The sequence below is a fragment of the Pseudorca crassidens genome, chromosome 9 (assembly GCF_039906515.1).
Source record: "Pseudorca crassidens isolate mPseCra1 chromosome 9, mPseCra1.hap1, whole genome shotgun sequence".
In the NCBI taxonomy this organism is placed as follows: Eukaryota; Metazoa; Chordata; class Mammalia; order Artiodactyla; family Delphinidae; genus Pseudorca; species Pseudorca crassidens.
Genome location: NC_090304.1, coordinates 66,628,689 through 66,656,525, shown reverse-complemented (window position 1 = coordinate 66,656,525; position 27,837 = coordinate 66,628,689). Strand labels below are relative to the sequence as shown.

The 27,837-nt window shown below is 37.2% G+C and overlaps 1 protein-coding gene across 1 annotated transcript in view; it reads right to left on the bottom strand.

Annotated features, from left to right (window-relative positions):
* Positions 1–3,478: 3,478 nt before the first annotated feature.
* The window catches only part of TYR (tyrosinase), a 110,142-nt gene continuing 85,783 nt past the window's right edge, over positions 3,479–27,837 (bottom strand). The window contains exons 4-5 of the mRNA XM_067751813.1: positions 12,491–12,672; positions 3,479–3,794 (exon numbers count right to left, since the gene is read on the bottom strand). Coding sequence (XP_067607914.1) covers positions 3,568–3,794; positions 12,491–12,672 — 409 coding nt within the window. The 3' untranslated portion in view covers positions 3,479–3,567. The remainder of the gene's footprint in view (positions 3,795–12,490; positions 12,673–27,837) is intronic.

Below are 27,837 nucleotides of genomic sequence, written 5' to 3'. Positions count from 1 at the left end.
ATTTATTTTTAAATAAGAAATTAGAAATCACCATAATAATGCATACAAGACTTGGTAGATTAACATGTAGTTACAAGAATAATTTCTTACGCTGCTATTAAGAAAAGAACTCATAAAACAATTAGATAAACATGGGCTATATAGAGTTTTAATAAGGCTTTTATTTAAAAGAACATACTTAAAATATTTCTATATGGTTTTACATAGCTGAAGGATTTGAAAGCCCTTAAGGCCTCCAGCGGATGCCAAAGGCAATTTTATATTCATTATATTGTACAAACGGGCAAATGCTTTTGAAAATAAGCAACACAAAGTTAAAAAACAAACAAAAAAAAAACTCTTTTTACTTGCATTTTAGCAGCTCTCAGAAGGAGTCTAATCAGAGGGCGAGTAGACCTTTGTTCTACTGACATGCCCCCCAAATAGCACAAGTTTACAATAGGTGACCCCAATGAGGTCTTTTTTTATGATGACAAAGAAAACTCTTCCTACAAATCAAAGCCCATATAAACAAGGAAAAGCCTATTTAAAAACATTCACAGTCAACGCCAGTTGTCAGCCTGCTAGAGACACTGGTTGAAATGACTTATACCCATCGCATATTTATTTCTACAGATGGAGAATTATATATTTGACTTGTTGGAAAGGTTGGGTACTCAAAATACTCTTTTTTTAAAAAAAGTAAAACACAGAAAGAGGAACAAAAAGAGTGGCAGCTGCTTATTTCTTTCTCTGTAACAAAATGTGACATATAATGTAGCAATGGAAAAAGAGCAGAGCTCAAATGAAGCAATTCATAAAATGCACATAGAAAACAATGCCACAGAATATACTGTTGATTAGAATTTAATGAAACTTCAAGTACCTTGAAATATGTCATGTCATTTGGGTACCTTATTGAGAAAACCACAGAATGAATGTGGCGGTGGTTTTATCAGAGATGTTGCTGCTACTCAAGTAGATAACTTGAGCCTCTAGAGAAACAAAATGATATTCTATGTTGAAGCTCAGTGATAAAGGAGGGAATTGCCTTGTGATAAGGAAGAGAATGACTTTATACAGATCCCTGTCAGTAACAATGAAAATTCCCTGGGTAGACTTTTATTCTAGATGCTTTGTAAAAAATGATTTAAATACCACCTGGTTGGGCTTCCCTGGTGACGCAGTGGTTGAGAGTCCACCTGCCGATGCAGGGGACATGGGTTCGTGCTCCGGTCCGGGAAGATCCCACATGCCGCGGAGCGGCTGGGCCCGTGAGCCAGGGTCGCTGAGCCTGCGCGTCGGGAGCCTGTGCTCCGCAACGGGAGAGGCCACAACAGTGAGAGGCCCGCGTACCACAAAAAACAAACAAACAAACAAAAAATACCACCTGGTCTGAAATTTTGCCTTCAGATCAAATCTAGCTAAGTAATTATTTTGTGTTCTGAGGTCAGACTGAAGGCAACCACAATCGTTATTACTGCTTCTCCAGAATCTTCTTCAGGCCTTATCCAAATTTCTTTTCCTACTCCTTGCTCTCAGTTTTACTAGTTGCTATTCTCAACTAAATTGAATCCAGTTTTCAAATGTCACTGTTAATTTATTTTAAATCTTGTATTTCTGGTTATGTACCAAGTGGAGGATATAAGCCCTAGTATTTGCCCTCTAATCCCACAGACCTCCTCTGTGTCAATAAATATGCTGCTACCCACCCCTTGCCCGACTTTTCTCCTCTAGGCATCAGAAATTAGATAAGCCAGCAAATGTTGACTGACAACTAAAGAGAGTTAGAAAATGAAAATTGCTCTATAACTGAATTTCTTACCTATTAGTAATCTCTGAGAGTTGATGGCATTACTTCAACAAGAATGGTAACTTTTTATTTGTTCTAGATGAAAATTATCCAAAATCATTTGACCAATGTTTATAATAAGATGATTTTTGCTTTCCTCTTAATTTCTAAATGTATTCATAAACAGTCTGACTCCTACACTGCAGGCCTTATAAGAATTGTAAGATATTTTAATAAAAAAAGTACCATACAGGTTGGTGGGTCTCCTTTTAAATATCATCCCAGAGATGTAGAGGTTTAGGTGTCAGGCCCAGGCAGGTTTCTGGGAGCTAGAATTGGACAAGTCTGTCTTAAAAGCATGGCCATCTTGAGAAAGTGAAAAGACAGTGTTTAGGGATGAGGCTGGAAATATAATTCAAGTAGTCAAACTGAGATACATCTTTGAAAATGCTGAGCAGATACATACAAACTAAACATAAGGGAACTAAAGAGACTGGGGATACCAGGACAGAGTGATTGAGTTTGGATGAGAGAGTGAGAGTTGGAATCTGACGAAACATCCTGAAATACTGTGGCAGAATCACAGGAACTTTTCACAGAGCATGTTTGGCCTCGCTTCTGAATGGGGAGTTGTTGTGAGTCCTGAGCCAAGAATGACTATAGACACAATACTTAAATTCTCTTTATAGAATTCAAGTCAAATTAGCCATCCAACCTCTATGTGAAGAATTCCAGAGTCAACCACTTATTATTTTCCAAGAATGTCCAGTTTGGTTTTGGAAAGCTCTGAATATTGGACAGTTTTTCCTTTTATTACACCAAAATGGGTCCTCTATAAATTGCACCCACTGGTGCTAGCCTTTTATGCTCTACATAGTGATAATACAAATGGAATGTCAATTGGACTATTTTTAGAAATTCAACTGGACCTAAAATTTCAAGTAACAAGATTATCTAGACTTTCTAATTTAAGGTCTTAATAGCCAGGAAAAATAGTGATAAGTTATTTTACTAGAACTGCAGACAGGCTGATATTCACATAATTGTTCTCTACCATGAAATGTTTTATAGCATTTTAAATATTCTCTAATAAAGTTCTTCTTAGAAGATAAAAAAATGCTCTATAATAAGATTATTATCATCTTCATCAACATAATTCATGAGCACAGCTTAAGACAGGTACTTAGCCAGATTCTTTTCAGGCGAAGGGCCCTTGATTTCAGTGGCCTTAAAATGTAGTCAGAACTATGGCAGGAAAGAGTTGAAGATCGTTTTCTACTTGAAGTCCATAACATATTTTGGAGCAGGAATGTAAAATATAAGGGAAACATTATGCTTTCTTAGGAAAATTAAAATGTATTTCTCAAGCTCAAAGGAGTCAATTAGTGTAAATTTGTTACTATTTTATTAAAATCAAAGAAAGGGGATAATAAAAGAAACATGTCGTTAAACAATCAGGAAGAAAATGATCACAATTGTTGTCATATTTTATAAGAGCACTTTCATTCAGATATGACTAGCAGACTAGCACCTCCATTACCAAATGGCATCTTTTCCTTGGAAATATGGGCTTTAGGAAAACTATTAAGGGAATGATCAAAATATAGCAAAGCAAGCACAGGTGGCTTCTACCTGAGTTGGACGAGGGGTATATTTTGTTTTAAGATAACAATTCTAATAATGATCTTCATAGACACACGCCAAGGATTTCTTCTGGGACAACCCCTAGGGACTTTAACATCATTTAATTTAGAGTGAGGTCAGGTTTCTTGGCCCAACTCTATTGCTTAAGCCTTTTATAAATGGCTCTGATACAACAAGCTGTGGTAGTCCTCCTTGTCCATAAGGAGTGGCTGCTTTTCTTCAGGAAGCTGCTTTCTCTTTCGATGACACAACAGGCTAGTGAGTCCTCCCAGCACAGCAGTGAGGACAGACCCTACCATGGCTGCCCCAATGAGCCATGGCCAGATCTGACTTGCTTGTTCTAAGTAGGGTTTAATGTAATCTTGAAAACTGTCTGGTCCTGAAATAGAAAGACATCCCAATGTTTTTACTATCATCATCACCATCATCATCATCATCATCATCATCATCCTTGCATAGTACTTTGGGGTCAGATGCTTGGGTTTGAATGCCAGCTCTGCTACTTACTAGCTATAAGATCTTAGGAAAGTTACACCTAATACTCCTAAGCTTCAGGTTCTTCATCAGAAAAATAGGAAAACAATACCACCTTGTTGGGATGTTTTAAACTTCATAGATATTATCTGATTTGTAAATTGTACAGTGCCTGCCCCCAAGTCAGCTACTGTTACTCTTTTAGTTATTTATTCTGTTATTTGACTCCATATTTCTAAATAATAGGCAAATATTACTACTTCTTAATTCGTCAAGTTTATCTCTGGAGTTCCTCAGGTATAAACAATGATTTGAGCTCTCTTACAGTTTCCCTTTTCTTTCCTCCATATTTTCAGCATAATAATACCATGATCTGGGGTCAAATCCACATCTCGGATTTCCATTATTTTTAATATTTAAATATTATTCACAATTGAACCAAATATTATTCTATGATTACCTTTCCTTTCTTACATTATTTTCCACTTGGAGCTAATAATTTATTATATCTATTTGCTTGATTTTAAAGTTCCCATCACTATTTACAAGACACTCTAAGATACTCTATATCCATTTTGCGATACAAAGGAAAGAAGAGAGTGCATCTTGGGCTTACCTAGTAGCAAATTATGGCTATGTGACTTAAGTCTTGAGCAAAAGTAATACATGTAACTTTGGGGCAGTGGCTCCTGTTTCTTAGTTCATAGTGAACCACTGACTCAAGTTGGGCCAGTCAGAATCATTACTCAGAATTCACTGTGCTGGAATTGAGTCAGATGACTCAGGAGCTGATAACAGTCTTAGAGCTAGAGAGGGGGTAGGGAGCGGGGAAGAGAGAGAGGGGGAGAATGAATCTTTAGGGAGCTTAGTTTGCTGGTTCCTGCTGTTCCTCAGTCTCAGCTGCATTTTTGTCTTTCTTACATTTCAAAAGTTCATTCCTTCCTTGGATTTTGTAAACCAATAAATTATCTTTTTATCTAATCTTGTTTCTATGGAGTTTCTGCCTTTTGCACTTCAAAAAGTCCTAATTATTTTTAAAGTTAGTTAGATTCCTACAACAATAAAAGATAAAATACCTTAGGATATTCTGAAATTACAGTTATATGTAAGCTTCATATATCATAAAAATTAGATCAACAATATAAAAAGAAAATTAATATTTATTTAATATCTTGGAAAGAATGGGTAGCAACATGAAGTGAAATGTAAAGTGGGAGTCTCATTGATCGCCATAAACTCAAGCACTGAAAACAGTTAAAGCAGGAGAATTTGTCAAAAATTAATTTTATATTAAATTCCAATCTTCATTCAAAGAAGATAACACTGGCGCTTCCCTGGCTTAAGTGGGGCTACAGGGCTCAAACCCCATTTCTCCTGTTACTTTCTCTTTTTTGTCCTTAGTACTGTCCTTTTACCAGCTGTCACTAAGATACCTCTAAAATTCTTAGAATACATTAAGCATAATTTGCAACAATAGAGCAGATTTAGGTTTCTCTTCATCAGGAGGGGACAATAAGTTGCAAAGAACTAACATTATAAAATAAATTATAATAAAAAGATTCATAACTTTGGATTAATATTAATTTAAATCTAAGAAATGAAAGCTAACAAAGCTAAAATAAAGAAATTAAAAATGTGAAAACTATTTTCATCAAACATAAAGGTTACCATTCTAACACATTTAAAAGTTAATTTGAAAATGAAATTACAAATGTTTAGTTTGCATTGCTATTAGTCACTTCAATATATAGTGCATTTTAAATGTCTCACAAAATGCAGATTACATAGAGGTTACATAATATGGATGATTTCTTTATTGCTTAAGGCTCAGCTCAAATTCTTTCACAATTTTAAAACACTATTTCTTTGTCTGTCCTTCTGCTCTCCAGTTTCTCTTATTATTTCTCTACTTCAGTTCATTTCAAGTTGTCTTAAATTTTACTGTCACCAATGGACTGTCTTCTTTGAAACACTCTGTATTTCTCAATGGCTTCAACCTGAAATTTAGACTTGTCTTCCTCAGTTATTTGCTTTTGAGCCTCAATGGTGTATCTTTAAATTATTTCTTAATATCAAAAGTTTTCTATTTTTTTACCTACTTAAAATTCCATTTTTTTTTTGTTACCTATTCTCTTCAGAATAATCATATAGTCTTCTATTTGTTTGGTGCTCTGTCATTTCCAAAGCGCATCCATATGCCCATTTATCCACACAACAAACACATGAGGTAGTTAGGAATCATTATCCTAATTTAACCAATTCAAAATCTGTAACTTAGAAAGTTTGCCTGTAATATTTAAACCCTGCAATGTATGTATAACCTTGGAATGATGTCTTTCACATAAAAAGTAATTTATAACTGTTATCGATTCTTCTTACTCCATAGTAATTCCATCAATATTTCAACTGAACCAGCTTCCAGTAAGAGTTTTCTCTCTCACACCTGCTTTGAACACTGATTCTGCTCAGCTCTCTCTTCTGGATTCCAAGACTCTTTTCTTTTATTGCTCCTTTGTGACACTTGGCACAATTGTTTACATGTTGTAATTATTTATATGTATGTTTTAATTTTCAGGCTTCATCATGAACCCTTGAGAGCAAGTAGTATGTCTTATTTATCTTTCATTCTTCTATTCATTCATTTATTCATTCATACAGCAATGTTTACTGAGACACAATAAATGTCAGGTGGTGGTCCAGGAACTGCATGTGAAAGGCTGAATAAGCAGAGCTCCTGGACTGAAGGAAATAATAACTGGAAGAGGAGACTGACAAGTAAACAAATTATTTTAAGAGCAATGCTGTTCCAATGCAAGTATATAAAAGATACAATGGGATAATGGGGAAAACACCTCCTATAACTGCCTGAGGAGTCAGAGGAGGCATCCCAGGAGACTATCCCACTGAGTAGAAGAATAAATTAGGACTTGAGTGTAGGATGCTGATGGCAAGCCATCCTAGGCAGAAGGAACAGTATGCACCTGTGTATACACATAGGGAAGCACTAGTGAACAAGTCCTCATCAAACCCCATGTGCAGAATGAGACCCTCCAGTTACTGTGAACATGCCTCCTCCTCTCGTTTTTAAAATCAAATGTCCAGGTCTTTTGGAATATATTGGAAGAAGGAAGCTCTTCACAAAGTAACACCAGACAAAAGGCAGGATTACATTTGCCAACAGCATCAAGGACTCAACCCTTCATTGCCAAAGGTTTTTGGTCTCACCTTTCAATCAGTCATGCATACAACAAAATCCCCTGCTACTCAATTTTGAAAAACATCACTAAATTCAATTATAAGAGAAAATGTTTGACTAAAGCAAGAAGACATCAGCTGCCTTTTATGGAAAATAATTAAGTAATTATAAACGTGAGTGCCTAAATGATGAATAATTAACTGCCTGAACTAAATTATATCAAGAAATTTTAGAGAATTTTTTAGTAAGCTTAAAGTTTAGCTTACTCTATTCTGGCATTGTGTCTCAGTAAACATTGCTGTATGAATGAATAAATGAATGACTAGAAGAATGAAAGATAAATTTTAAACTCCTTGAAAGTACAACAGAATAATTCATAAAATAGAAAATGAGCAATTGCTGTTGCTTATTTTAAAGCAAAGCTTCTCTAAACTTAATGGCATAAGCTCACAGCTATATGAAAAGGACTCTAAATAGATAAAACATTTGGAATCAATTTTATTTTAAAAAATTTAATTATAAATAAATAATAAATACCTTTAATCCCCTAATGTGACTCTTTGAGCCTTCTTTCCCTTTTCTCCTCCAGTGGTTTTTGTTGCCTTTTCAGTAAAAAGTACCCATTTGGGACACTAGGGAAGGGACAACGAGGTGGAACATTTGTGTACAAGGCAAGTATAAAGAGAACCCTCTCTTCTGTGGAGTCATGGAGAGAGAATTCATTTGGGATTCTATATTTGCCACTTACGAGCTTTGTGACTTAGAACTTGTCACTTTATCTTTCTGTTCTCAATCTACTTACCTATAAAACAGAATAAAATCACTACTAGGCAAAATTGTAAAGATTGGCAAAGATAACAATTTATATGCTGATGTCTCTCACATTAGTATCTGCAGGCAGAATCTTTTCTGAGGCTCAAGGCTATCCAACTGCCTCAGATATATATTTATCCTGATGTGCCATTCACCCCATTTCACTGTGTAACAGATACCACCATGAGATTCACTCCATGTCTGGCCCTGCTCCTACTGTTTCTATCTCAATGAGTTCAATCACCATTCATCATCTGCACAGGCCAGAAAGCTTAAGGGCAACTCTAATATCTCCTTCTTTCTCACCTATTATATGTAATCATTTTCCAAGTTCCATACATTTTGTTTTCAAAATAATATCAATTTTTTTTTGTCCTTTCTGCCTTGCCTCTTACCACCACTGCAGTTCCAACTTCCTTTGCCTCTCCCCTGGATACTCGTAACAGCATGTTCACTGGCCTCCCCGAATGCGCTTTGCAACTGACACAAAACTTGCACCTTTTTGGATTTTATATGAATATAATCATCAGTATATATTCTATGATGTCTGGTTTCTTTGGCTCAACATTATGTCTTTAACATAGAGGACAGACTTGTGGTTGCCAAGGGGGAAGGGGGCAGGTGGGGGAGGGATGGATTGGGAGTTTGGGATAAGCAGACGCAAACTATTATATATAGAATGGATAAACAACAAGGTCCTGCTGTATAGCACAGGGAACTCTATTCAATATCCTGTGATAAACCATAGTGGAAAAGAATATGAAAAAGAATGTATATATATGTATAACTGAATCACTTTGCTGTACAGCAGAAATTAACACAACATTGTAAATCAACTATATTTCAATAAAATAAAATTGAAAAAAAAAAAAAACTTCCTACAAGCTGCAGCAACTGTAATCTTACGAAAACTCAAATTTGATCCTGATTTGTTTAAAATTCATGAATGGCTCTGTTATTCTAGCAATATGGCCAAAATTCATAATCAAAACCTCCTTTTCAACTAATTAATTCTTCCTGTTACTGATATTCTCTGAAATGTCACTTCATTGACCCCTAGAGATATGCACATCTCTAAACAAACAAGTCATTAGGTAAGTAGTGGTTTAAGGTCTTTCTCTTTCATTAGGATGTAAGCACTGTGAAGAAGGAGATTACATTGTTTACCACTGTATCCACAGTATCTAAAAGAATGCCTTGAACAAGGTAGTTACTAAACATATGTATGCAGAAAGAATAAATAAACCAATAAAATCACCTAGAAAATATCTAGTGCAATAGAAGACTTGAAATACGTTAAAAATATCTAAAAATGCAAATCAAAACTACAATGAGGTATCACCTCACACCAGTCAGAATGGCCATCATCAAAAAATCTACAAACAATAAATGCTGGAGAGGGTGTGGGGAAAAGGGAACCCTCTTGGACTGTTGGTGGGAATATAAATTGATACAGCCACTATGGAGAACAGTATGGAGGTTCCTTAACAAACTAAAAATAGAACTACCATATGACCCAGCAATCCCACTACTGGGCATATACCCTGAGAAAACCATAATTCAAAGAGAGTCATGTACCACAATGTTCATTGCAGCTCTATTTACAATAGCCAGGACATGGAAGCAACCTAAGTGTCCATCAACAGATGAATGGATAGAGAAGATATGGCACATATATACAATGGAATATTACTCAGCAATCAAAAGAAACAAAGTTGAGTTATTTGTAGTGAGGTGGATGGACCTAGAGACTGTCATACAGAGTGAAGTAAGTCAGAAAGAGAAAAATAAATACTGTATGCTAACACATATATATGGAATCTTAAGGAAAAAAAAGGTTCTGAAGAACCTAGCGGCAGGACAGGAATAAAGATGCAGATGTAGAGAATGGACTTGAGGACACGGGGAGGGGGAAGGGTAGGCTGGGATGAAGTGAGAGAGTGGCATGGACTTATATACACTACCAAATGTAAACTAGATAGCTGGTGGGAAGCAGCCGCATAGCACAGGGAGATCAGCTCTGTGCTTTGTGACCACTCAGAGGGGTGGGATAGGGAGGGTGGGAGGGAGACGCAAGAGGGAAGAGATATGGGGATATATGTATATGTATGGCTGATTCACTTTGTTATAAAGCAGAAACTAACACACCATTGTAAAGCAATTATACTCCAATAAAGATGTTAAATTTTTTTTTTTAATCTAGAAATGACCTGAGTATTAAGAAGTGTGACATTTTTCTAGCAAGCTTTACTTATATGTATTGGTTAAGAGACACCATCCTTCATGATAAATATCACTTGCATTCAAGTGAATTCATTGGTTTAGCCCCATACCAGATACCATTTGGAGAAGACTGCAGAAGCTTGCAAGGTATCAGTTCTCATTTTTTAGGGCTCACAGCCAAGGTAGCGGGGGGAAAGATTCATATGTAGAAAAATTACCATGTAACTCTATTAAAGGAGTGATTAAACACGACTCTGTGTATGTATACAATGATTTTGTATCTGAGAGTGTGACAAATGGTTATGGATCAGAATTTAGCCAGAGAGAATAGTGTAATAAAAGCAAGAGCCCGTGAAAGAGTCTGTTATGTTCTGAAAATGGAAATTATAAAATCCTGGTGGTGACTCTGAAAAACCATTACCAATATTCTCCTTTCTTTATGTACTGTGGGTGTTTTTAGAAGGAGGGAAAAACACTTCACTTGAGACTGCCCCTCTTTTCGACTCACTGGGAGCCCCTTCCCTTACCATACCTCCACCCTCTGCAAAATCCTCTGTTCTTAGTGATCTCCAGGTTTTCAAAGAACTCATCTCCTCTACCAGCCATTTTAGTATTCCTTCCACTGGCTATGGTCTTCAGATAAAGCAAAACAGGTATCGAACCCAAATCTGTCCAACTAATGGTTCCCCCAAGGGCACGAAAAGGTTGATAAAATACAGTTTCTCCTGTTGGCCTTAAAATGTGGTTCTGCTATGCCACATACTAGCTAGATGGCCCAGGACAAGTTATTTATATTCTTTAAGCCTCTGTTTTCTCAGCTATGATCAGGAAAAAGAAATAATAGTGCTTACTTCACAGGGTAATTATGAAAATTAAAGGAAATAATGCACACGGCATACCCAGAAGAGTTCCTGGAACATGAAAAGATCCGTACTATATTAGCTATTATGAAATAACTCAATTTATCTCCTCAGTGTAATTTTTCATTGCTCATACTACTCAAATAGGAGAATTTAGCATCTCAGAAATACAGAGTACACTTTACACCTCTATTTTTGTTATTCTATTAGTTTAGAATATTCCCTACCCTTTTCTATCTGCTACCTGCCTGCTCATCCTTCAAGGCCTTGTCTTGTCTTTTTAGGTTGAACTACTCTGAAGTCATTGCTTTCTCCTCTGTGCTCTTATAAGATTCGGTTTATGACTCCTTTATTGCACTTAACCCAGCCTGATGTTTCACACTTTTTTGCACAACTGTCTGACTTCCATACTGAATTTAATTTAATGCTCCTTGAGGTCTGGAGGTATGTCATTCATTTATGTGTCACTAAAGTTTAACAGGAGGTAGGAAATTGGTAAATGTCATTCATTTGTTCATTTTATTTTACTAATCTGTTTATGTTTCCATGAATTATCAATGAATATAATGAAACATCAGTGCTTGTCGAATACCTTGTATCCACAAACTCTGTGTTGTTTAACCGTTTTTTTAGCTGTTGACCATCTTGTGTTGCAGTGGAGAGGACCCTGTAGTGTTGTAATCTGGCTCTTCCACATACTGGTGTTTGTTATTGGGAAAGTCACTTAAATTATCTTAGCATCAGTGTCCTTACCTCATTCTAGGGAAAATAATACTTCCCCTAATATATGGTTGATTAATAATGCATGCATGGTATGTAGCAGGCTCACAGGTAGGGGGAGACATTACTACCTGTTCCGTATTTATCAAAAAAATACTGACATACTACTACTAAAGAAGATTATTTAAAGCCTAGATCTAATTACAATCCTAGACTTAATCATAGTCAGAGCAATTATTATTATAATAGCTATTATCATTATTATTATTAACTGTGTTTAACTTCAAAATGTTCACAAATTTTCTTGGTAACCCTAGCAGGAAGTTCCCAAAGATGATTTCAAAACTGCTAGATGTTTAACTTGCGCTGACTGCCCTAGACTCTTAATGCATTTAATTATCAAATATCTCTTTGAGGTATTCTATTCCTAATATTTAAGGTTAAGAAACTGAGATTCAAGGAACTGAAGTCAAATTTCCCAAGGTCGCACAAAAGTCAGTTTATAGTGTTATATCTCACACCCATTTTTTTTCTGATTTTAATTTTAGTGCTCTTCCCATGGTTGCCATATGCAAAATGCTCTATTTTAAGCAGAAAGGACAGAAATTTAAAGATTCTTGCAACTTGGTCCACGTAGTAATAAATCAGTGATGAGTTAAGAATCGTAATGCATTTTCCCAATTTAAATAATTTGGGGATAACGTTGTAAAAACATAAGGTTTTGCACTCTCTCAAAAGACATTGGTCACACCAGACTCAGCAATTCACATGAAAGAAACTGAGCCTTACCTGAATCTTGTAGGTAGCTATAGTCATAACCCAGATCTCTGGATGAAATAAAGAAATCACCATTTCTGTAGAGAGGTATAAAAGGAACCATGTAGGATTCCCGGTTGTGCCCAATGGGTGCATTGGCTTCTGGATAAACTTCTTGAAGAGGATGGTGCCTTCGAAGCCACTGTTCAAAAATACTGCAGAGGAAAGGATGATTCAATGTCAGAAACATATTGTTAGTAAAAGAAATATTTGGAATTCTTAAAGTAAAATAACAAGGCATATCTTAAAACCTAAAGCTGTGGAAAGATGCCAATATAGTTTTCACACTTTGAAAATATTTTGTAAGTCACCAGTTCATGCTGTCAGGCCCTGATGAAACTCATTCATTTGAGAGAAATATTAGAGGATAATTTTGAAAGAGAAATTTCTTAGAAGATAAATGAAACTTACATGACAAGTTTAGACCCTTCAGAATGCTGCAGAGCAAGTGTAATTATTGGTTGAGTGACAATTGAGACATAGTTGTAAATTAAATATGTCTCTTATCTCAAAGAAAGTTCACCTAAAGAAAGAACTTGCAAAACTAAATTGGAATCAGTACTAGAATTTGGCCATTTTTGGGTCTTGGTAGGGGACTTTCAATTATTTCAACCTCCTTGTTATGTTTGGTGCAGTGTATGCTTAATGAATCTTGGTGGGAGAGAGAGCTCACCTTCCATGATAGAGGCTAAAAATACTTACTTGGAAACTTGTGGTTTCCAAACTTCCCTGGAAGCTAGAGTACGACCACATGATCAATACTCAGCCAATCAGACATACCCATCCAAGACTTTGAAACAGGAGACACTGACACAAAGAAGCAAGGACAATGGAAAACCAACAACCTGTTTTTAAGGGCAGCGAGGCCAGAGGTATTAGTAAAGGTGTCCAGGGGTACCCTGTGTTCTAGAGCAGCGGTCCCCAAACTTTTTGGTACCGGGGATCGGTTTCGTGAAAGACAATTTTTCCATGGATGGGATGGGTGGGGGGGAGAGGGCGGGAGGGGATGGGTGGTTCAAGCAGTAATGTGAGCCATGGGGAGCAATGCGGAGACCCAGATGAAGTTTCGCTCGCTTGTCCGCCTCTCACCTCCTGCTGTGTGGCCCAGTTCCAGCTGGGGGTTGGGGACTCCTGTTCTAGAGCATGGTTTTGGCAGATGATTGACTGCTGCCCTCCTCCCTTGTTCCCATCTGTTTCTCAACCTGCTTCTCCATGATCTCCTCACCTATCCGATACCCTTTCAGCAAATTTGTTTCCTGTTGAATCAGCCAGAGCGAGTTTCTGCTGCATGCAATTAAAAACTCTAACTGGAACAAAAGCTAAAAAACTATGGGATCAAAAAAGTCTAGTAAGAATGGAAGCAAAACTAAGCTACAGCAGAATTTATAGTGGATCATTAAAGGTGCGATAAAGAGCATGGCTTTGTGTCATCAGACCATATAACATAGAGGGAAGAATACTATATTTGGAGTCAGAGAACTCCCCTTGAGTCCTAGATCTGTGGTTTAAGAGCTGTATCAGTTGCATAAGCTCATAAGCAAATCACTGAACCACTTGAAGACTTAGCCTTCTCATCCTTAAAATGAAAGTAATAATATCTGTCCTATCTGTTTCCAAATTATCCAATGTGATAATTTTTATGAAAGTGCTAGATATATAAGCTACTGTTGTTTAGCTCTAGAATTGAAGCTCAGAGATAAAAGGTTAGTGCATGGTCGAGATGATGGGTCTAAAAAAGAAAGTGATAGTACTTCAAGCAAGCAAATAATTTTTTTGAGAAAACATTTTGAAGTACAATAAAGAAGAGAACAAGGAAGCCAGATGGCAGCAGTGGTGATCACTTTTTCTGTGATGAAAAGCAATTCTATTTGCTTAGAGAATCTGGACTTCAAATACTAGTTGTGGTCAAAGTTGTTTTTAATTGTGAATAAACTGAGAGATCATCAGGCTGCTGATAAACACTGCAAATCTGGTCCCTGAATACCAAATGGTCCCTAAATAGCTCAATTATTAAATATGTTTACTGAGTACTTACTATATGTTAAGTTTTGGAGAAACTTGAACCTGTGCAAAAACCTGAATTCTGTGGGTTGTGACAAAGGGAACTTGTAAAAGGTCTTAACCTGTTTAATTTTCCTTTTATTCATCTGCAAAATGGGAGTAGTATTTATGTCTTGAAGGTATTGTAAGGATTAATTAAGCAACATAAATGTCCTTTGACAGATGAATAAAGAAGATATTGTATGTATATACAGTGGAATATTATTTAGCCATAAAAAGAACAAAATAATGCCATTTGCAGCAACATGGATGGACCTAGAGATTATCATATTAAGTGAAGTAAGTCAGACAACAAATAAAATATAATATCACTTACATGTGGAATCTAAAATACAACACAAATGAACTTATTTATAAAACAGAAATAGACTCAGAGACATAGAAAAAAACTTGTGGTTACCAAAGGGAAAGGGAGGGGAGGGATAAAATTGGAATTTGGGATTAACAGATATACACTACTATATATAAAAGAGAGAAACAACAAGGACCTACTGTATAGCACAAGGGACTATATTCAATGTCTTGTAATAACCTATAATAGAAAAAAATCTGAAAAAGAATATGTATATATGTATGTATATACATATATATGTATAAATGAATTGTTTTACACTGGACGCATTGTAAGTAAAAAAATTAAAAACTGATTAATTAAAATAACATAAGTAAGATATATGGTTAAGTGTTGGACAGGTGATAAACAGAAGCCATCTTCATCCCCATAGTATTTCTTCCTTTTCTTCCTTCTACTCATGATTAAAGTTATACTGGAAGAATTCTACAAATGGTGAGAGACATGAGACATGCATAGAAATGCCAACGCCATGTATATTTGAGCTGGTTCTTTAAAAATGGTTATTCTTCTTTAAGCGGAAATGGGGAAACAGAGGATTCAAGAAGATTGTTTTTTTGTGTGTGTACCTCCATTTCCTCAACTGAAGAAATTAGGAACTGGTTTAAGTCTATTCAAGTCCTATAATTTTATGAATTATTCTTTTTATTTTAACATCTACAGTTTTCTTCTTTTCATGAAAGCATTACTTGTTCATTATATACAATTCAGAAAATAAAGGAGAAAAGAAAAAAATCATATGTACTTGCTCCATATTTTTGTTGCAGTTTTTAAAATATACAAGTATAACATTAAATACATATTTTAATAAAAGAGAATTTTATTATAGACAATATTTTATAAGACATTTTATTTGTACTAAACAATGTTTAAATGATATTTAAACAATGTTCACCAGTTTTCAAGTGGTAAACCTTTTTTTTTTTTTTGCGGTACGCGGGCCTCTCACTGTTGTGGCCTCTCCCGTTACGGAGCATAGGCTCCGGACGCGCTGGCTCAGCGGCCACGGCTCACGGGCGCAGCCACCCCGCGGCAAGTGGGATCCTCCAGGACCGGGGCACGAACCTGTGCATGTCCCCTGCATCGGCAGGCAGACTCCCAACCACTGTGCCACCAGGGAAGCCTAAACCTATTTTTTAATGAGAAGGAGATCCTCTGATAATTAATCTCTTCCCCATCCCTATTAAACTTTGACTGACTTAGAAACAGCCCAATATACAATGAGCTACTAGATAATAGCTTGATGCAAACACTGTCCATTTTGTTAATTGAGAAAAATTACCCCTATAGTTCAATTTATCAATAATCTTATTTCTGCCAAGAAGTAAAACTTCTTTACCTAGGTAGGACAAGGACATCAATTCTCAGCACCAAAAGATGTAATGGATGAACCCATTAATGTGCTTACTCACCTTACCAACCTTTTAAAATGAAGGTATTAATCTTGCTTAAATTCTTCATCAGTGGGTCTCATCTTCAGTTAATTTCATCGAACCATGTCTAGAATGGCTCACATCAGAATACTAATGTTTAACTTGGATAATCACACTGACATTTTGGGAAGAAAGTTATCTTCTTACCAAAGATTCATTTAAACTGTATTTAGATGGTTTTCTAGAAGTCTGAGCAACAATGAAATGCACAACAGAGGATTTAGAAAAAAGTTAAGATGATCACAGATGGAAACAAGAAGGGATGTGTTTTATGTATGAAAGTAACATGGACGTCTGGTCACACCCATCCTTACAACAAGACAAAGCTGGACAAGTAGAAAATCAACAACTTTTCTTGGACCCATGAGAGAACTGGGCAAACTGCTTCCCCCAAAACTGTAGAGATAAATGCAACCAGAGGAACTCAACTGAAATTTGCTAACCAAGAGGAGAAACAGCTGGATCCATAAACTTAAACACTTTGATGAATGGCTGGAGGTTGAGTACAGACAACTTGTGATGTGAGAAACTGCTGGGAGCCATAGTCTTAGGGGGATATTCCCACACATTTGGGGTTTTTACCTCCAAGAAGCCTGCCAGATTTTCACAATGAAGACCTGAAAAAGATCCTCTCCTGGCTCTGTAGGGGGAGGGAGAGAGTGACCACTGTGAAATATGCCCAGAGTCTTCTCCACACCAAAGCCCTTTAATCCAGAGGAAATAACTACCAGAGACTTATCCCGGTAGGAGGAAGGGAATTCCTCTCAGTCCAGTCCCTTTCAGCCAGCCTTCCTGTCTCACCTAAGGGGAAATAAAACATAGGCCATGGGTCAGGGCTTCAAGGAAATAGATTGGGAATGCTACAACTGGAAAAAGGAGTAGAGGACAGAGGGGGAAAAGAAACCAAAAAGCTATACCATTGGAGAAACACTTATGAAGGTCACAGCCCCAAGACACTGGCCAACTAAAAGACTGAAATTTAATCAAAATATTTTAGAACACTTTCTTCCCCTATACTTTACCATGATACCAACAGAGCTCTAGTATAATTAGGTAGACACACTGAGTACATAAAACAGCAAGACACAACTCCCTACTCCTTTTGTGTGGGCTGTGCATAGTAACTTTCCTCCAAAGAGCACAATATGGATGGGTGGTAGAATCATTTAGAAGTTTGAGAAACCTGAGAAATATGACAACTGCCAAGTGATCAAGGTTAACGTCAACAATGGTAAGCCATGTTGATAGCATGTTCCCTTGATATTATGTGAAGAGAATAGTGCTTTACCTCTCTCGTCTTCCTCCCCAAAACATGTAATTTCAGTCTGCAAGAGAAAAACATCAGACGAGTTCGAATAGAGGGGCATTCTATTAAATATCTGAGCAGTACTCCTCAAAACTGTCAAGGTCATCAAAAACAAGGAAAGTTTGAAAAATTACCGCAGCCAAGAAGGAGCCTAAGGAGACGTGATAGCTAAATGTAATATGACATCCTGGATGGGATCTTGAAACACAAAAAGATATTAGATAGCAACGAAGTAATCTTAAAGTATAGATTGTGGTTAATAATAATGTATCAATATTGTTTCATTAATTGTGACAAACTTTCCATACTGAAGTAACTTGTTAAGAATAGGGGAAACTGGATGTGGGGTATATGTAAACTCTGCAACATTTATGTAAATAAAAATTATTCTTAAAGTTTCTTTTTAAAAACAGAACAACTAACAAAGAAGCCTAATGTAGTTGGATATTAGGGAACTGAGTTGATTTAGTACATCCACTGCTACAGTAAAAAATGCACAAATACTATAGAATTCTTTTTCATTCATTTATTCAACCATTTCATCAATAGTTAAATATACATATTATGAGCACCTATAATAAACTGGTTCTCTGCCAGGTATTGATGTATTTCTCTGTGCTTGTGGTACTTAGATCTATTGATGGAGATAGACACTAACCAGTAACTTCAGAAATGCATCTGTAATTACAGACTGGCAAATACTATAGAATGAAGCAACATGGTAATACAATTTAGTGAGGAGGCCTCATTGATTCTGCAGACTTTGATGGTGTTGAAGGAGTATTTAGAGAAGTGGTATAAGAGTGTTTCTGAAAAAATAATAGAATTTGCAAGGGCCTTTGTTGGGAGGTCAGATTCTCTCATCTGTCTCACTACTCCCATAGCTTCACTTATTATCTACAGGCTGATGGCTTCTCAGCTTACAGTGACAGAGTAAATCTTGCTCTGAAATCTCGGTCCAAATACCCAGCTGCCTGGGTGGCATCCCCATTGAAATGCCTCAAAAGAATCTTCAAGCACAGCACACAGTATCTTCAAAAATCACGATAGTAACATCCCTTCCTCAGGCTACACTTCTCCACTGATCTATGTCTTTGGAATAAAAATATCTGTCCAGCCAGAAAATGTAAATAAATGACTGATGTAGCTACGGAGAGAACAGTTTGAGATGAAGCTAGAGAGGAAATGGGGGCCAAATCAAGAAGGGCAGTTGGGAACATGTGAGAAATATTTTTAATTTTTCCTAAGAGTAAAAGGAAGTCACTGTTTATATCTGTGATCACAAGAGATAACATGAACAGATAACTTTTTTAAAGTTAGTAAAGGGACTGAAGGACAGTCAGAATTGATGTGCAGGGAACAAGGGATGAAGAAATCAGCGAGAAAATTATATCCAGGTAAAAAGATGATGTGTGGCTATCCAAGTAGTACAGCTCAGCGGTGAGATGTCACAGAAGACTCCACATTTTCTGGTTAAAGTGGAATAATAATAATAATAACAGAAAAAAGGAAACAGTGAACAAGTTGGTAAGGCGCTTAAGGTAGATGAGAACCCAGATCTTCTGGCTGATGTACCTGGGCTTCTTCCTCTGACACCGCAGTTGTCCCTGCCTGTGATTCTGTTTTCTCCTTCCTTATTCTCCCTGAGTGGGTCCTGAATACTGCTGTTACTCTCTGACCAAGCCTTGTATCTGAGGGCGGGTTTGTCAACAGGGCTGGAAAGGTACAGAAAAACAAACGCTAGAATATCAATTAAACACTCCACTTACTTCAGAAATTATCTCACATCATCCTGTTTTCTTTCACTGTGGGAGGAACAAACCCAAACTGAGGCAGAGACATTGTTCACAAGTACATTGGAGAATATCAGTGCTACCAACTAGTAGCAACTAGCTAAGAAACCACATCTTCTTTATCTTCCTTTTCTCTGTGCATAGCACATAGTTGCAATATTTACATGATAATTGGTGCTCCTCTTTTGAGTTAATAATCTAACCCAGGAGAATGTGTTCATAATAAAGCAATTTCTGTAACGCAACCTCTTGATATATCTTGCTTATTGATTTAAGCCTCAGCAAATCAAGGAGGTAACTATTTTATTGATCCCATTTTACAGAAGAGAATATTGAGTCAAAGAACTGAAAGTTTGCCAATGCTCACTCAACTAGAATGCAGTAGAAAATCTGGCATTTCATGTCAGATTTCTGTGAGTTTTACCATTATACCCAGCTTGCAGAGCTAGGGCCAGAGCCCAGGTGTTCTATTCCAAGTTAAAGACTCTTCCACTTATAAGCAAAACATTAGCAATTAGTACTTAAAGCAAAAAGATGGACAGAGCATTAATGTTCTTCTCCAAGCATTTTAGAGCCATGCACATAAGTGGGAACTAGGCATACTTTGTCATTTTACTTTACCTGAGAAATGAACATTTGATTATAAAATCTCTCAAGTGCAGAGAAGAGATAAATGCAGAGTTGTGAAATATTAACATCGCTAGTCTAAAGACTTGTGATATTTCTTTGTGGAACTGAAACCTTTTTACTTCCCTCCAGAGGCCATGAGGACCCATAGACCAGCACAAGCTTAGTAGGTAACAAGGGGCAACAGAGAAGGGGACCAAAGAGAATGGCCTCTACATGGGATTCTGGGTCTAGGCCTTGACCTACGCATGAGGACCAGTTTAGAATTCCTCCTGAGGGAGGCCAGTGAGCACCCATGAAGTGACTCTGAAAGTGCTGAGTCTTATCTAGGCAGCTGACATTCACAGGAGGCGCGTGGGAGAGAGGAGCTGAGGGAAGAGGTACAGTACGTGCTGTGAACATAGGACAGCCCTGCAGGATATGCAGACAAAAGGGCAAAATCCACCTTCAACCTGTTCTAAGCAAAGGTTTAATAACGAGTCTTAATTTTCGCCCTAGGGTTTGAGGGCACAGAAAGAAGCCAGAAACATAAAACTTCATCTTGAGAAACCTGGATACATTTCTGGTATTGGTTTGTGAGGGGTGAGAGGGTAATCCGTGTGAGCCTCAGTTTATTCATCTGCAAAATGTGGATAATAACAAACTTCAAAGTGCCATGAGATAGAACTGAGATTACGTGTACAATACACCCAGGACAGCGCCAACACACAGTAAGCACCTAACAGTGGTTAACTGTTGCTGTTATTCTTGCACACATCAGAAACCATCATTTCTGCAGTTTAATACGAGGAGCCCACTTTAATTCCCTTAGAGCAGAGGTTTTAGATTTCTGCTCCTTGGGAATTTTGGTGTACCACAAGCAGGATGTAGTTGCCTTAACAAACAAATATGTCAGTGAATTTTATTTCTCATTTTAAAAGAAATTATATAAACAGAGAGTGAATAAATTGTAGAGGTTAGCTTCATAGATTCTGAAGCTACATTGCTTGGATTCAAATTTTGGTTGTAATACTCAGTAGCTGTGCAAACTTGGGCAAACTACTTAACCTTTTCGTCCTTCCGTTTCCTTATCAGTAAAATGGCAATTATAATCTGGGTTGAATTATGTCCCCCCGCAAAAGTTCATATGTTGAAGTTCTCAGAAATTGATTTTGTATTTGGAGATAGGGTCTTTAAAGAGTTAATTAAGCTAAAATGAGATCCTTGGGGTGGGTTCTAGTCCAATATGACTGGTGTCCTTATAAGAAGAAGAAATTCGGACACAGGCAGGTACAGAGGGAAGACCCTGTAAAGACACAGGGAGAAGAGGGTCATGAAGAAATCATGGAGAGAGGCCTCAAAAGGCACCAACTCTGCCCACACCCACCTTAATCTTGAATTTCTAGCCTTCAGGATTGCAAGAAAATTTCTGTTGTTTAAGCCACCTAGTCTCTGGTACTATGTCATGGTAGCCCTAGAAGACTAATACATAATAGTACTTATCTGAAAGGATTCTTGTAAGTACTAAGTGAATTAATATATGTAAAACCATTTAGTATAATATATAGAATAAAATACTGTTATTAATATTGATATTAAAATGATACTTCCTTTGTTTTTGAGTTTTTCTTCCTTAGGATTTCCTTAAACTTTTATTCTCTACTGCATTTTTTTCGCTTCTTCAAGGCTTAGGTCAAATGCTACCTCCATGAAAACATCAATCAGATTTACTGTTTCCCTCCTTTGATCATTACATTTGTCATGCTGTATTGTAATTATTTGATTATGTGTCATTCTCCAACAGTATATGGGTTTAGCCACATGTAGCCACATATATTCTTCCTTCCAGCCCTTCTGAACCACTTGCAAGACCCCCAAAGCATACCTCTGTTTCTTCATGCTTCCTAGAATATTCCTGTTCTTTCCCTTCTGTCACTTTGCCCATACTTCTGTTATTCGTTTTTTCAAAACGTAGGTTCAAGTGTCACTAAAGGTGAAGGGCCTTACCTGATACCACCTGTGATGGTTAATTTTAATGTGTCAACTTGACTAGGTCATTGTACCCAGCCATTTGATCAAACATTATTCTAGATGTTTCCATGAAGGTATTTTTTAGATGATATTAACATTTAAATCGGTAGATTTTGAGTAAGGTAGATTATTCTCCATAATGTGGGTAGGCCTCATTCAATCCATTGAAGGCCTCAATAGGAAAAAACTGACCTGCCCAAGTAAGAAGGAATTTTGCCAGCAGATTGCCTTTGGAGTTTAACTGCAACTCTTACCTGGGTTTCCAGCCTGCTTGTCTACCTACCCTGTAGATTTTTGACTTGCCAAGTTTCCACAAATGTTTGAACCTCTCTCTGTCTCTTTCTCTGTTTCTCTCTGTGTCTTTCTCTCTCTGTTTGTTTTCCTTTCTCTCCCTTAATCTGTAAACACAATCTCTCTCACACACACACACACACACACACACACATCCTGTTGGTTCAGTTTTCCTGGAGAACTCTGAGTGATACACCGCCCATCCCATACCGAGTCAGACGCTATCTCCTCTCTCCCTCTTTCTCGGTTCTACCAAGATGCAAGTCATTAATGCCACTGCTTCTCCCATGGCACTCACACTATACTGTGCTGTGTGATTGACCAGACTGCAACTCTCTTGAGGACTGGGACAAGTCTTCATACGATTTTGTATTTCCAGCTCCTGGCAAAATGCTTATTATTAATATATGCCAGACACTGTGCTAACTGGTGTGGGTCAGAGAGTAACACCACCTATAGATATATCCAACTCAAAATCATCAGCATCTCTTGGATTTCTCCTTCTCTCAGTTCTAATAGCTAACCGCTAAGTAAATGATTCTTTAATATTTAATTCACATTCTCTTTGAGAATTTGATAAAAATGTGGGCTCTCTCCCAAGAAGACTACACAATTCTCATAAATTTTACATATTTTTGAACTACCCGAATCTAGCCCTCTCGTTAGTGAACAGGCACTGTGATGGACATTTGGTTTGCAGTGATCAATAAGACAACATCATTGTTCTCAATAGGTTCCCCATATACTGTTGGAGAATGACACATAATCAAATAATTACAATACAGCATGACAAATGTAATGATCAAAGGAGGGAAACAGTAAATCTGATTGATGTTTTCATGAAGGTAGCATTTGACCTAAGCCTTGAAGAAGCAAAAAAAATGTAGCAGAGAATAAAAGTTTAAGGAAATCCTAAGGAAGAAAAACTCAAAAACAAAGGAAGTATCATTTTAATATCAATATTAATAACAGTATTTTATTCTATACATTATACTAAATGGTTTTACATATATTAATTCACTTAGTACTTACAAGAATCCCTTCAGATAAGTACTATTATGTATTAGTCTTCTAGGGCTACCATGACATAGTACCAGAGACTAGGTGGCTTAAACAACAGAAATTTTCTTGCAATCCTGAAGGCTAGAAATTCAAGATTAAGGTGGGTGTGGGCAGAGTTGGTGCCTTTTGAGGCCTCTCTCCATGATTTCTTCATGATCCTCTTCTCCCTGTGTCTTTACAGGGTCTTCCCTCTGTACCTGCCTGTGTCCAAATTTCTTCTTCTTATAAGGACACCAGTCATATTGGACTAGAACCCACCCCAAGGATCTCATTTTAGCTTAATTAACTCTTTAAAGACCCTATCTCCGAATACAAAACCATTTCTGAGAATTTCAACATAAGAATTTTAGCGAGGACATAATTCAACCCATATTATAATTGTCAACAACAGCCAACTTGGGGTCTCAAAGGAAGTAGCCAGGTAATAGTTATATGACCTACTTGTGCCGAGACCACTGAAAAAACTTGGGGACTTTCTCTGGGTTTGAAATAACAGTGTCCCAGCAATTCCTTTTCTTCATGTTCCTGGCTAATGATAGAACTCATTTAAGGAATATTTGGAAATTTTTACTGAAAAACAACACTTTTAAAAGAAGTGGATACTTTAAGAGCATAAATTGTCCAGAATGAGTAGCTGCAAATGAAAAGCCAGTTATACAGCTAAGTAATTCAACCTCGATTGACTATAATTCCAAATATATACTTTACAACTTCTTAGCTTAGTTGAGGAAAGGGCAAACAGGTCTTTGGGGAATGGCTAAGGGAGCAAAAACCAGATTGAAACTACTTAAGCTAGTGATGAAACTTTAACGAACTTAGGGTACAAACCAAAATATCAATGATAATGAACCAAAAAGAACCAATGAACTAGAAGTCTAAGAAAGAAAGGCAGTTTCAGAAGTTATTTTTTCTTTTCCCATACTTACGTGTATCATTGAGTGGCCAGGCACCCTACTAGGAACTATTTTGAGAGAGGATTAAAAGCAAGCTATAGTCCTTCCCATACAATCATAAGGTGCACTCAGGATTGAGAGCCACTGCATTAGGCAGAAATTGACTCAAATCAAATGAGCCAGGCTGCACTCACAGACCACAGCTAGTCGGAGTGAATTTGTGAAAAGGTATCTTTTGGGCCTAGCCGCTCCGCGGCATGTGGGATCTTCTTGGACCAGGGCACGAACCCGTGTCCCCTGCATCTGCACGCAGACTCTCAACAACTGCGCCACCAGGGAAGCCCATGAAAAGGTATCTTCAAGGGCCAGCCTTCCCAGATGAGGTTCAGTGTCACTGGGAGGCAGCCCATTCATCTGGTTCTCAGTAGATGTTACTGACTGACCTTCAAATTCTCAGTGTTCTTACCTGTGAAGTGATGATAAGAAAGCTTACCTTGTTCCCTTCACTATGTTGCCCATTTAATTATTGCATTAAATATTCCATCTTGAAGCCACTACATGTCAAGCTCCAAGGATGGATAAGAATGGTTTCTACCCTCATGGATCTCACTCCATGTCATGATAAAGAGATACATACAATTTCAAAGCAAGGTAAACAAGGCTCTTGGGGGCTTGTGTTTAAAACCTATGGGATTACAGCAGAAGCAGTTAACTGTTGGAGTCAAGGAAAACTTCACAGCAGGGATGGTATTTAAACTGGATCAGTAGATTACGAGGAAGGCATTGCATTCAAAGCACAGACCCATAGGAAGCCTAGGCACTGATGCAACTGACAGATGAAAGTGGCTTGGTGTGTCGGAATGGAATGTAGATTAGTGAAGGATCAATAGGAAGTGAGACCAGAAAGGTGAGAAGGGTCAGATTGTGAAAGATCATCTCTCCACCGAGGAGATGGAGGGTTGTGGGGACGAGGAGGTAGTTTGAACTTGATCCTCAGTTAATTTGCCATCTAAGTACATTAGATAAGGAGTGACCATGATTGAATTTGAATTGTAGAAATACAATTATAGTGGGTATATATATTAAAATAAATAATAATAAATCAACATCTATTACTTCCATCTGCTGGAGATCACAGTGTATCAGTGGACCAACAGTGAAACATATGCAGACAGTTATTACTTTTCTCCAGGTAGCTATGCTGCCTCTCTTCCATTCAAAATTTCTCTTCCTTTAGTTCAAAATTTTCCGTTACTTCCTACTATTCATCATTAGAGTGATGCTTCTGAGGTTCATAAAACGATGAAAAACAACTAATCAATTCAGTAATGATTCCCATTTATTAGGTAGCTATGTATCTGGTACTAGGCTGGGGATTTTGACATGTATCATCATATTATTTCTCCACCAGTACTGCATGAAAGGTATTAGTAATAGTAGCAGTAGTGAGAGTTAGCTCATATAACACTCACTATATGTCAGGTACCATTCTTAGTACTCCTATATAGGAACTCATTTAATCCTCAGAATAATTCTATGAGGAATGTTCTGCTGTTATCCCTATTTTACAGATGAGAAAACTGAAGCACAAAATGGATATGATACTTGCCCAAGGTTACACAGCTAATAAGTGGCAGGATTCAAAACCAGGCAGTCTAATCTCAGTACCTGCTCTTAGCCTTAGCAAAGTATGGCCTCATGACAGTATCCACATTAAAACAAACAAAAAACAAGCAACCAAAAAAGCAGGAATTTAAAACTCTCTACAGTTCATGTAGTTAATAAATGTAGCAGCAGGAATCAAACTCAGATTTGCTGCACTCAGTGCTTTGCATAAATGCTTCCAATTGTGTGTTTTGCAAACACACAAACACACACTGAGGAAACCTGTGTGACTTGCACATTTTCCAATTTAGTCAGGAAAAGAAAAAGAATGTTGGAAAAGAGCTTTTGAGTGCATTATGTGGCATAATAATGCCATTTTGAGTGGCATTATGTATTAGAAATGAAAGCTCAATCTGTTCACTGCTATATTCATAAAACCTAGAATAGCACCTGTATACAGTTGGTACTCAATAAATATCTGATAAGTAATTATCCGAGAAGGATTCTAGAATCCGTCCCCTGGGGACAAGGAGAATATATATTATACATATTCAATGAATAGTTATTGAGTATCTCCCCATGCAGGCAAGTACAGGCAGTATATACAGTAAAATGGGAGACAAAAGGTTGCAAAAGGCAGAGCCCTTCATATAAGCAATGTTTAGGGAGGATTTATACCACTTATATGTATATTTTGTATTTTTACTTTAGCCAAGGCACTAGGACCTGTATCTGATGTGGAAAGGCATTTTTAGGTACTTTAGAGTAAAAGTCATCATTCATGGTAATATCAGTAAGTTCAAGGTGGGCATAATTAGTATAAATACAACTTCACTGACCCAACAGTCCTATCATGAGCACCAGACAATACTCTGGTTTCCAACGTCCTGTGTAAATTATGCTTTTAATACCATATCTTTTTGCCGTAAGCATCACCTTTCAGTATGATGTTACCAGCTTTACTGCTTTCCCCCAACCATGATAGGATTCCCCTGATTCTGACGGTTACAGTGGAAAGTCCTTCATACTTCTATTACCTGTACAGACGGAGAACTCTTTTACTTGGAATGATAACTCCTTCCTCTAGACAAAAGGATATTACTACCATTTTGGCATATTGCCCTTCAGACACAGCTCCTATATTTTCAGCCTCTCAAGGAATTGGTATTGGTTTGATGGGAACTCAGAGAAGTTATGGAATTATTCCTTCACCTAACAGCTTACAACACAACCTAGAGATACCTGCATTCACAGTTATACAAAGGCTATAATTCCATTAATGAACTTTATTTCCCTTGCTGGCTCTAAGAGTCCCTGTTAATAGAAATCACTAAGAACCTCATTCTTCATCTTGGATCACTAATAGGACATTTGTCAATTTATCAATACCCATACCTGGCCTGCATATCTCCTGGTCTCCATCTCCTCTCCAGAACATATGATGAGAAAAATGAATAGGTTACTTTGGAACATATGGATTAAAAAAACGAGTAGTGAGGACAGTGAGCTCACGGGAACAAAAGAGGAAAAATCGATGGGTGTCAGCCTAAGGTGTTTGCATTTATTCCATATGTAATGAGAGTCTCTGTTGCCATTTGAGAAGGTGAATGACAGGAAAAAAACCTTGTGCATAGAAGGATTTATATGAAAGTGTTGCACTTTTTTTAGTCAGAGAAATTAGAGGATTTTTTGTTGGAGAGTTTGGAGGCAAAGGACTAACACATACTTATGAGTAGTTAAGTACCTACAGCCTCTACTAAAAAGGTAAGAAAAATCAAAGGTAATGTCTGTAAGTGAAATAAGAGAGCAAAGAAGGTCACAAATGTTTGAACACCAGGGGTGCCATCTGGCAGAAGGATAATTTGGTATGAGCTTAAATGCTTCCTT